The sequence below is a fragment of the Oratosquilla oratoria genome, chromosome 18 (genome assembly GCF_046742065.1).
Source record: "Oratosquilla oratoria isolate Oo_2021 chromosome 18, ASM4674206v1, whole genome shotgun sequence".
Classification (NCBI taxonomy): Eukaryota; Metazoa; Arthropoda; class Malacostraca; order Stomatopoda; family Squillidae; genus Oratosquilla; species Oratosquilla oratoria.
In genome coordinates, this window is record NC_134794.1 from 59,631,122 (window position 1) to 59,641,829 (window position 10,708).

Consider the following 10,708-nt stretch of genomic DNA (forward strand, 5'->3'; position numbering starts at 1 on the left):
GTATGTGTGAGTAAATTTTGACGCAGCCCGAAGGGATTTCTCCCCGTCCTCGCCTTATATGCAAAGGGGGACGGAGAGGGGGGGTCGCCGATTAAATGAAGCGGCCTTGCTGTGGATGTACTGTGTCTTGCGACACTGCTTTTGACCCAGGGCGGTGGGCAGGGTGCAGGGATGACCCGTCATCCAGGAGGTGCTCAGATGAGAGGGAGGGTGGGAGGGGTGTGGAGTGTATTTAGGGATGAAATGGGTGGGAGTGTTTTTATGCCTTTCCCTTTTTGGCTACCTCCCTTGGAAGGGGGAAAAAGCCTTGGTATATGTATGTATGTACAAGGGAGGTAGCCAAAAAGAGAAAGGCATAAAATCATTCCCACCCATTTCATCCCTGAATACACTCCACACCCCTCCCACCCTCCCTCCTATTTGAGCACCTCCTGGATGACGGGTCATCCCTGCACCTTGCCCACTGCCCTGGGTCAGAAGCAGTGCCGCAAGACACAGCACATCCAGAGCAAGGCCGCTTCATTTACAATTAGGTAATTACAATAATGTATGTGCTATGTTAGGTTAGGTTACATTAGGTTAGAGGAAGGTGAAGAGACTACATCTGGAGGCAAGTACCGTATTTTTCGGACCATAAGGCGCGGAAAAAATCCTTAAAATCGGCCAAAATCGGGTGGTGCGCCTTATGTGTGACTTCAGTGCAAAAAAATGCCTCGGATAGTGACGTACTATTTTGACACGTTTCGTAGCTAGCCTGCCGACGGCGACAGTGCATGATAGGCCTAGCAAAAGTTACAACCAAGTTATAACCAAGATGCATGTATCTTCACAAGAAAATTGTGAAAACTTCGACAGTTTTCGGGTTCATGCCACAGCATTCATTCACGCTATCATGGCTATGACATGATAGCGTCCACAACACAGACTGCCATTTTGCATTGATATAGTCTCGCTCCACTCAGACTGTAGTCATTTGGGTATTTTTTTAGTTTCGATCATGGGCGTAATATAGCAATATAAAATTAATTATTAATTTTGTAAATTAAAATTTACGTAATATACAATTTTGTGGGCAGAAATGAAAATAAAAAAATACCTTGCTACAAGCAAATATGCTAATGAACAAAGTCGGTAGCATAGGATCGGGACGCCAACATCTCTCACGACGACAACAAGGATGAGCCGGATGACATTTAATTTGCAGGTAATGATTTAACACAGGTTAGGTTAGGTTAGACAAATTTATCACCCTTTCATATCTTCAACGTCGGCATCTATCATAACAAACATGGCGTACCATTCGTCCGACACGACTTTGTTACTTACGAAATCTGTTTCAGCACATTTTTTGTTTTTTATTTCCGCTCACAAAATTGCATATTACGTTGATATATTATAATTTACAAAATTAATAACCAATTTTTTATTGCTATATTGCGCCCATGGTCGAAACTAAAAATTACCTCCATTTGTAATCTTGTGTTTGTAAGTGAATAGAGAATTCCGGGAATAAAACTGCTAATGTTGGTTTTATTTCCCACAATTCCCGTAATGTGTTTGTTGTTTTTTAGGAGAATTGGCAGGGCAGACGTCCATGGAGGTGGTCTGATTTCACTGACCAAAATAAAAATATATATCACTTATTTTTGTAATTTTGCTAAATCCCAACTGATTTTTCTCATTCAACAACGAAAATGTTGTTCTGAATGCACTCACATATGCATGATTATCCGATGACGAGACCAGGTGCACCTTATGGTCAGGTGCGCCTTATGTAAGGACAGGGAATAGCAAATTACGGGTGCGCCTTATGGTACGAAGCGCCTTATGGTCCGAAAAATACGGTAGTACGGCCAAAGCTGTCATCTTTGCCCTATGTGCTTGGACTGTTGGAACCGGTAACAGTCACTCTTGGGATTAGGAAATAAATGGAGGATTTGAATCCACAACTGTGCAAATGTGTGACCAGCATGCTTACGATAATGCCACCAGCACACAATTAGGTTAGGCTAGGTTAAATTAGATTAGGTAGGTTAATCATCACCTTTAACCCCACAAAGAACAACCAAAATGGTTCTCACTCTTGGTAGATCAATTTTATCTATCCAAAATGTTTATGACAATATCACCCTTATTTGTTGTTGAAAAGAATTTACTTAGGGGAAAAAAAAAAAAAAAAAAAAAAAAAAATCAAGAGCAAAATAGAAATAACAAATCTTATTGTTTGAAACTCCATATCTATCCCACAGTTTATGTCATTCACACATATTTCTTGGAAGAGGGGTGACCAGGTATCAGTCAACCCCAAAGTAGGGATGGTCATCACTAAGTCATGAAACAATAACAACACAGAATACACCTGGCAACAGATGCCTTATGCTCAAGAGGCAAATATTATACTGAGGACCCACTGAGGACACTTTGCCCGATATCCTCCAATTCACACAATGCAATGAAATACATCCACAGCATCTAGGTCATGAATCATTTCTGGGGGCTGCAGTTCAGCAAAACAGATCTGAGGCAATATATTGACTGACTCAACAGAAGTGGCCCAAGAATGAAACTTAGAAGAGATTCACTAATTTTTTTCCACTAGAAACTTGCAGAAACCCACAATAACCAGCAATGGTCCTTTGGCCCACTCAAATCTTTGAGAACAAATTTATGACTGCTTTTTGTTTTATTTATCTAATTGTAACATACACAAAAGAAGCTACACTCCTAAGGTCCAATCTCTTTATCCCGAACTATTGTGCCGACTAAGAATCTGCAATGATTTTAACTTTAGTTATATAATCTTAAAGCTTATATTTACCTAACTGTAATATGCAGGAAATAAGCTACACATGTATGGTACTGTCTTTTTCTTCAACTATCAAATCTTAAATTTAGATTTTAATTCTCTCATAGTTTTAGCTTGGGTAGTTGGGATCATTGAGGATATCTAAATTTACTAATGACACTGAGCTGTATTTACCTAACTGTAATATACAAGAGAGGCACTGTACTTATGAGGTTCAATTTCTTCATAGTTATTATATACCTAGTTTTGAATTTGCACATAGTTTTTGCTTGGGTTTTATCACCTTTTAAGCTATTCCAGAATTGATGACCAGTTTTCAATAAACGTACTTAGTAAGTACAGTATAGTGAACTGTTTTTTTGACATCCTTCAACCATGTAGCATTTTCCAATTGTATTTACATAACTATAAATGTACGGCTGTTTCTATGTCACTGGTTAGCGAGATGAAAGACGTCACCAGTTGTAAGTGTCACTGATGTGTAAACATGATGGGAAAACTGTAGAAATTTATAGATCTTGGTCCTGCTCTGGAGTGGGTGAAGGTGAGGGGGTTGATGGTGAAATGATTCTCTTCAATGTTTGTGTTGTTACTCATCCGACATGTAGGTACCATATCTAACCTAACCCTTAAACATGAAGTCCTTAAATTTAGTGAATGAAATTGTCTGGCATTTACAAAAACCAAACAAAGGTATTGCTATAGTGAAAGGATTAACTGAGGGTGCCTTACAGCCTTTAGCAAGAAGTTCTTCCTTAAGCTAAATATAATTAGGATTGAATAGCACACGTTAAATGCGACTTTACAGTAAAAGGCTAGGACACCAGTGCAACATATTAATATTTGAGAGAACTACATGAATAAATTAGAATATTAGTCAAGTAAATAATACATACATGGAACATTGATGAGTTAGGTGGGGGAGGTCCAGATTCACTAGATTGTGAAACAGAATTAACTGGGTGGAAGGAGCTGCAGGTAACAGACTGTTCTATTTTCTCTAACTTCTTTTTGTACAATTCTTGATAGCACTCAATGGCTTCATTCACCTTGCTTGATACCTCTGAGCTTCTTGCAGTATCTTCGTCACTGCAAACTACAATGGCCAATGCATCAGAAATTGCAGTCAAAAAAAGGCGAAGTTGTGTTGTGGAGAGGCTTTTCAATGGTGCACTAGGTTCTTGCCTTTCTTCCTTACTTGTGCTCTTACTGTCACTCTTCATCTGGTGATGCATCACCAAAGAGCTCTTCAAAGGGGCACTAAGATTTTCCTTTTGCTCCTCATCCAATTTCTTATTGCCAAAAGTCAATGGCATTTCATCACTTAGCTCAGAGTCACTATCAAAGTATTCCTCATCATCATCAGCCTCACTGAAACCAGATTCATGAGACAGGTCCAAGGAGTACCGCTTTATACATTCATCATCATTAAACCCAAAGAATTCATAAACACATGCAGGCCAGATTGCTTTCCATGCTTCATTGAGAGTAGATTGCTTAATCTCAGTCCATGATGCCACAATGTTATCAATAGCTTTTTTTATGGTAAATGATTTCCAGAATTCCTCAACAGTGGGTTTGGTATCTCCATCTGTTTCAAAGATGAGCTGCTCCATTGTATGGTGAAAATAATAGGCTGTAAAGGTTGATAATACATCCTGGCTCATGGGTGGTTTTGTGTTAGAAGGGAGAAACATTACTTCAATGTTGCTGGTCCACTTACCCATGTCTACAGGGTATGTTGAAGAGTCATCAATGAGGAGCAAGAATTTATTAGGAATGTTAGTAGCTTTGCTATATTCCTTGCAGGCTTTGGTAAGGTAATTGACGATGTAGTTGCGGAATAGTGGTGTTGTAATCTTTGCACCAGGGCTGGATTGCCACATCACAGGAAGATTCTCTTTGTCTACTCTACTGATTTCCAAAGGGTTCTCCCACTGATATACTAACAATGGTTTTAGCTTAAAATCACCTTCAGCATTGCTTCCCAGAATCAATGTAAGGGGATCATCATCAATCCTGACACTGGGTATGCTCCCTTCTTGACTGATTTCTGTGTGGGCTTGCAGGTTCTTCCAGCACAATTCTGTCTTGTCAATATTTAAGACTTGCCTTGGAGAGTACCCTCCCTTTGCAATTATATCCTGGAGGTCATCCAGTCCATATTTGACAGCTATCGACTTTGCTGCTGTCTTGGTAGTTACTTTCCCATTGAAGGTTAGGTTGCAAAGGTTGGAACGTCTTTTGAACCTTTCAAACCAGCCTGAACTTGCCTTGAAAGTATCAGCAGTTCCTTTCAGAGCTTCAGGTGCCATATCCCTACGGACAGTTTCCCACAAGGTTTTCGCTTTGCTCGTAATCACACCGGTGGATAAAGGAGTTTGGCAACGGATGTGATTTTCAATCCACACTCTAAGAATACGTTCCATTTTTGCCATCACAATGTCACGAGATTTTGGGATTCTGTTTGAAGCTGGAATCATAAAACTCTTAGCAGTCTTAATAGTACATGAATTTTTTATAATTGTAGAAACTGTTGATTGTGCCAAACCTACTGCTCTAGCAATGGAGTTGGCACCTTGACCTGCCTCATGACGCCTTATAATTTCTAATTTCACTTGAAGATTCACACTTTTGCGCGGCTTCTTCGAGTCGTACATAATTTCACTGGACCGATCGTTGTCCTCCATTACACTAAGGTGATACTTTGGAATCCAGCTTGCAGAATTTGCCATACTTGTCTCTTTATCTTTTTTTACAGTTCGTTCACTCCTGACGACGTTGGGCCGCGCAGGATCCATATCTTCGGTATATGAAATAGTTGCTTCACCACCCTTATCATAGCCAACGAATTCTAACTTCATGTCATGACCCACAACACTGAGGGGATCGGGGGTCATGGTTAGTTTGTACAACTCGGTCTCGCGCTTCCCAGTCATTTCTCAAGACACACAAGGACCAAACACAGCCTCTGCGATCTCTCTAAGTACCTCGGAATGACACTACAGTCGTTAAAATTTTGATAAACACTCAACAATCGAATCGAACGCGAAGAGAAAGTGAAGGCGCTATGATCGCAAGAGGAAAACAACAAAGCGTTGGGCTGCGAACCTGCGATGTAAACGACAGCAGCGAGGGGTAAAAGGAGGTGATCGTTAAAGCGGGATAAACGACTGTGTGGGCATTTTTTTTTACCAAAAAAGCGAATATGAAACAAGAAATATATAATTGCCCCCCAACTGCCGGTTATTGTCAGTCCTTTGAATCCTTGAAAAAAATTTCAAACGCTAACGTTCGATAACATACGATCGGTATCGCCGCGGTGTAAACATCAATTCAAACCACTGAACTCCACCTTTCTCCCCCATTCATCTTGTTTGATTTTATTGCCAAACCAAACCTCTCTGTCTTTTCAGAAATTAAAGAGGTGCTCCAATTTACATCTTTGTCATATCGGATAATGCTTAGCTGTGGCTCGCAAATGCCGCAGCGAAAAGCGACGAGAGCTAACGCCGAATAAAGTTGGAAACAATCGATGAGACTACCAACAGAAAGTCTTCATTTTCATGGATGTTATGACCAATGTGTTACACGACACTTTTATTGCTTTCAGTCGGTATGATGTTTTCTAAAATAGTCTCACGACCATTATATCCTATATTATTATTATTATTGTCACAACTCTCAGTAAAGACTGCATTGATGCTATTTATGCGATTCATAATTATACTAGACGAATTTTCCACTCGTCTTCGTACTGGGAAGCAAGCAGAGTTATAAGGAAGTTTGCTCCATGCTCGGATTTGAACGACATAAGATAGATACAAAACTAAATTAAGATGCAAGTTCAGTGCTCTAACCACCGTTCTTTTACACCCTTTATGCACACCATGTGCAACTTTCCCCATCTAATTTAACTTCTCCAAACACCGAGTTCTTCCAATAACCCTATCTACACTGGCTATAGCACTTTTATTCTATATGTTTAATTTGTGAATTATCAATCAATTGGGTTTAATTCTTAGTTATGTTAGAATAGTACATTTCCCTTGCCATGTACCCCTCCTTTTTTAAGTTAATCTCACATATACTTAAGTGCAATTTGCCTTGCATCTGACCTGAGTAGTGGTAGGGGAACAGGGATTGCCCTTTATCCACAATGAGTTAAGATGAAAGGTACAACAAATGGGTAACTACCTTTGGCTGGTCCCCTTGTAAGGAGTAATAATCATCTAGTTGTAGTATATGAGGTTCAAGCCGTGCTTGTGGGGTCACATACCTTTGACTCCGTTCATCAAAATTTTCCTTTAAGTTTATGGTGTTGGCTTAAATTGTGCTTCCATCCAGCTTGTTCTGTGTATGTATATGTGTATGTATGTATTTTTTTCTTTTAAGTTTATTTCTAATACCATTGTCTTGGGGATGCATAGCATCCCTAAATTTACATTTTCGCTAATTGTGGATTTGTAGTAATTTACATCAGTTATTTACATTTAATGTGAGAGTGTAAAAATTCACATATATTTCTTGTCATGTATTTGATTCATTCAGGTGTATATACCTAATTGTATGTTACAGGAAAGGAGCAATGCTCATTGGATCCTGTCTTCTATTCTCTAATTTTCTAACATACCTAGACTCAAATTTATGTAGTTCCAACTTAATCTATATCTTTGATTTCCAGTTATCATATTTAGATTTTAACTCATGTATTGTTTAAGTTTGGGTTATATCGCCTTCTAAGCTATTCCGCTGTATTTCTTCACATCCTTTCAACATGTGGTCTTTCTTAATTTACTTTCATGACCTCTTAAAGCCCTTTTATCTTTAATCAGATCTCTTCTATCAATGCAATCTATCCCCTTTAGTGACCCGAATACTGTTATCACATCACATCTTTCTCTTCGATCTTTCAAAGTTGGTAGACCCAGTATTACAAAGGATTACAAAGACGGAGTATGCTGACAGGAGACCTTTTGGCCCATATCTAGGTCGGATGCAAAAAAAGATCATAATAATGATAAAGAAATAAGTGAATAAATAAGAACTATATTAATGTAAATAATAAAATACATAAATAAACGCATAGGTATAGGTGAATAATAAATAAACAGGTAAATAGTAAATAATAATAAACATATAACTAATAATAAATGAGAAGCAAATAATAATAAACAAATAGACAAATGATAACAAAATAAATAAACAAATAATATAGAATAAATGATAGTCATTACAGCATCTTGCTTAGGTGTTTATCTAAATGATTCTTAAAGCTTCAAACTGAATTACATCGCATTGCCTCTGCAGGAAGTTTATTCCATTGATTGACTACATGGTTGGCAAAGTTGTTTCTACCCACTTCCAAATTAAATCTATTTCCAGACAGTTTGAGACCATTGTTTTTTGTCTTTCCTCATATGGTTTATCTGCGAGGCTGGGGACCAGTTTGGTTGCTGCCCTTTGTATTCTCTCAATCTTGCTTATATCCTTCACTCTGTGTGTGGACTATACTACTGATGCATATCCCAGGTGTGCTGCTTTCCCCCGCCCCCTGCCAAGGGAAGAGGGGAAGGACTTTGGTGCTATAACAGGTGACAGTAACAAAGTATGTCAACAAGGTATTTTGGTCCATAATAAAGTTGTATGCTATACATGAAATCTATTCCATTCATTGATTGTGTAGTTGGCATGATAAGAAAGCATTTGCAATGTGTGAATATTCTTCATTCAGGTCAGCTTCACCTAAAATCATAGCCTAACATCAATTTTTATTTGTAACAATGTCTAACCTAACTGTAATCAACAATTACTTGTAATCTAATATAAAATCAATCTAAATGGCATGTTCTTCAAGTCATGGCATAAAGGAAATAAAATGTAGGTTAGGTAAGTTGACCCTAAATGCCACCCCCAATGCCCCCCACCCCACCCTAGATTTAGTGCCCATTTTAGAGAAGTTTAATACAATTACAAAAACCTTTGTTTTTCATGTAGTGCTCTCCTAAAGGTAATTCTAATAGGCGCCATTCTTTATCTTGTTTGAGATTCTATTTATGTCAGATGACCAGTATAATGAGTCTCTCCATGTATTGAAGGAATGTATTCTGGAAAGTTGTCAAATAGTATGAATCTACATATACAAATATAATAGTAAAAGGGTTCCCCCCTTATAAAGGGGTGCAGAGTCAAAGCATACACCAACTCATACCATAACCATTCAAAGCCCACTCATTATCCCTCCCATTTTAGCATCATGTGGCTACAAGATAATTCCCGTCCCCCGCCATATTACTTGGGTCAGAGGCGGTGCAGCAAGACTTAATATGTTAAGAGCCTGATAGCCAGAATTTGTTTATTCCTACTGCTTCATTATATGGTCACCTCACACCCCATTCCCCAAGAAAAAATGGAGCAGACATGATGACATCCCTTAGAGCCACATCATTTCTCCATCCATCTCCATTTACTCTTATCTTTTGCACTCTCTTCTTTGCCTGACAAATATTCCTCTTATATCCAGTATTCTTTTCACCTCATTTTTGGTCATCCTCTAAGTTTCTTTTCTCCACTTCTGCTTCCCAAATTTTTTACTAGTCTTCCATAGCTCATTTTTTTTTCCATATGCCCTAAACCACCTCAGCACTCTTTGATCTACCCTACCCAACAGCTGTCTCCACCTCACTTTATCCATCCTTGAAACACCTATTGTACCTCTTAGATATTTCATCTCAATTTTTTTTTTTTTTTTTCCTTTGCCACCTTCAGATTCCATATATCTACTTGATACACAATGGACAGAATTATTCTTTTGAACAGCCCCCTCTTTTTTGTTGATATCCAGATACCTATTTCTCATAATTTTTTACTCACCCAGACATTTACTTTTCTCTAGGGACAATTGAGACAGTAATTATTTACTTTCCTCCTTTACTTTATAGATCACTACTACCTCCATTCTTCCATTCACTGCCACATGTGACCCTGATTACTTAAAGCTGTTCACTTCTTCCAGCCTTATATCCAACTTATCTCTAACCTGCCACCATCATCACTCTTTGTACATCTCATCATTTTACTTTTGTTCACATTTACTTTCAGCTTTCTCCTCTGACACTTTTTAAGATTTGACATCAACTGTTTCATTATGTCCTCAAACTCAGCCAGAAGCTCAGTGTTATTTGCAAATAATTGGCTCACTTCCCACTTTCTTCAACTCTCACTCATCAACCTCTACCAAGCACTCTCATGATAACCTCCCTCACCACCCCTTCCATAGGCATAGAAAAACCACAGTAACATTACACAACCTTGGCACAGTCCCACCTTCTCCTGAGACCATTCATTTTTTCCATTCCCAACCCTCACACAAGCTCTACTAATGTAAAAATTTTGACTGCCCACAACAGACTTTTCCATATCCTGTACATCCTGCAATGCACTCCATAATGCCTCTTAAATGCCTCCTCCACATCCCTGAAAGTAGGTCTAAGATGTCATTATCCTTTGCCAAAATTTACAAATTTTTATTTATGCACTCACTTCCTTTCCTAAACCCATACTACTCTTCCTCCGTTATTTTCTCTATTCCTTTCCTAATTCTCTCAAATAACACCCTCCTTTACACCTTACTGACTAAACTTAATAGACTGATCCCCTGAAAACTATTCATACTTTTACCCATTTCCTTTGTAGTGAAACTATACATGCACTCTTCCAGTCCACTGGTACACTTCTTGCCCATAAGCACACAGTAAAGTCTCATCAGCCATTCTATTATATCTGTTCTTCCCATTATCATAATGAGAACCATCTAACTCATACCTTACCAGCTTTCATCTCTTCCAATACTCTTTATACCACCTTTTTTACTTATTCATTCTCCTTTCCTTTGACTCACTT

At 38.5% G+C, this 10,708-nt stretch overlaps 1 protein-coding gene across 2 annotated transcripts in view; it reads right to left on the bottom strand.

Annotated features, from left to right (window-relative positions):
• The window catches only part of LOC143035288 (uncharacterized), a 29,223-nt gene extending 23,312 nt beyond the window's left edge, over nt 1–5,911 (bottom strand). For both annotated transcript variants that reach the window (XM_076202162.1, XM_076202161.1), the window contains exon 1: nt 3,703–5,911. In XM_076202162.1, coding sequence (XP_076058277.1) covers nt 3,703–5,745 — 2,043 coding nt within the window. In that variant the 5' untranslated portion in view covers nt 5,746–5,911. The remainder of the gene's footprint in view (nt 1–3,702) is intronic.
• Nucleotides 5,912–10,708: the final 4,797 nt, after the last annotated feature.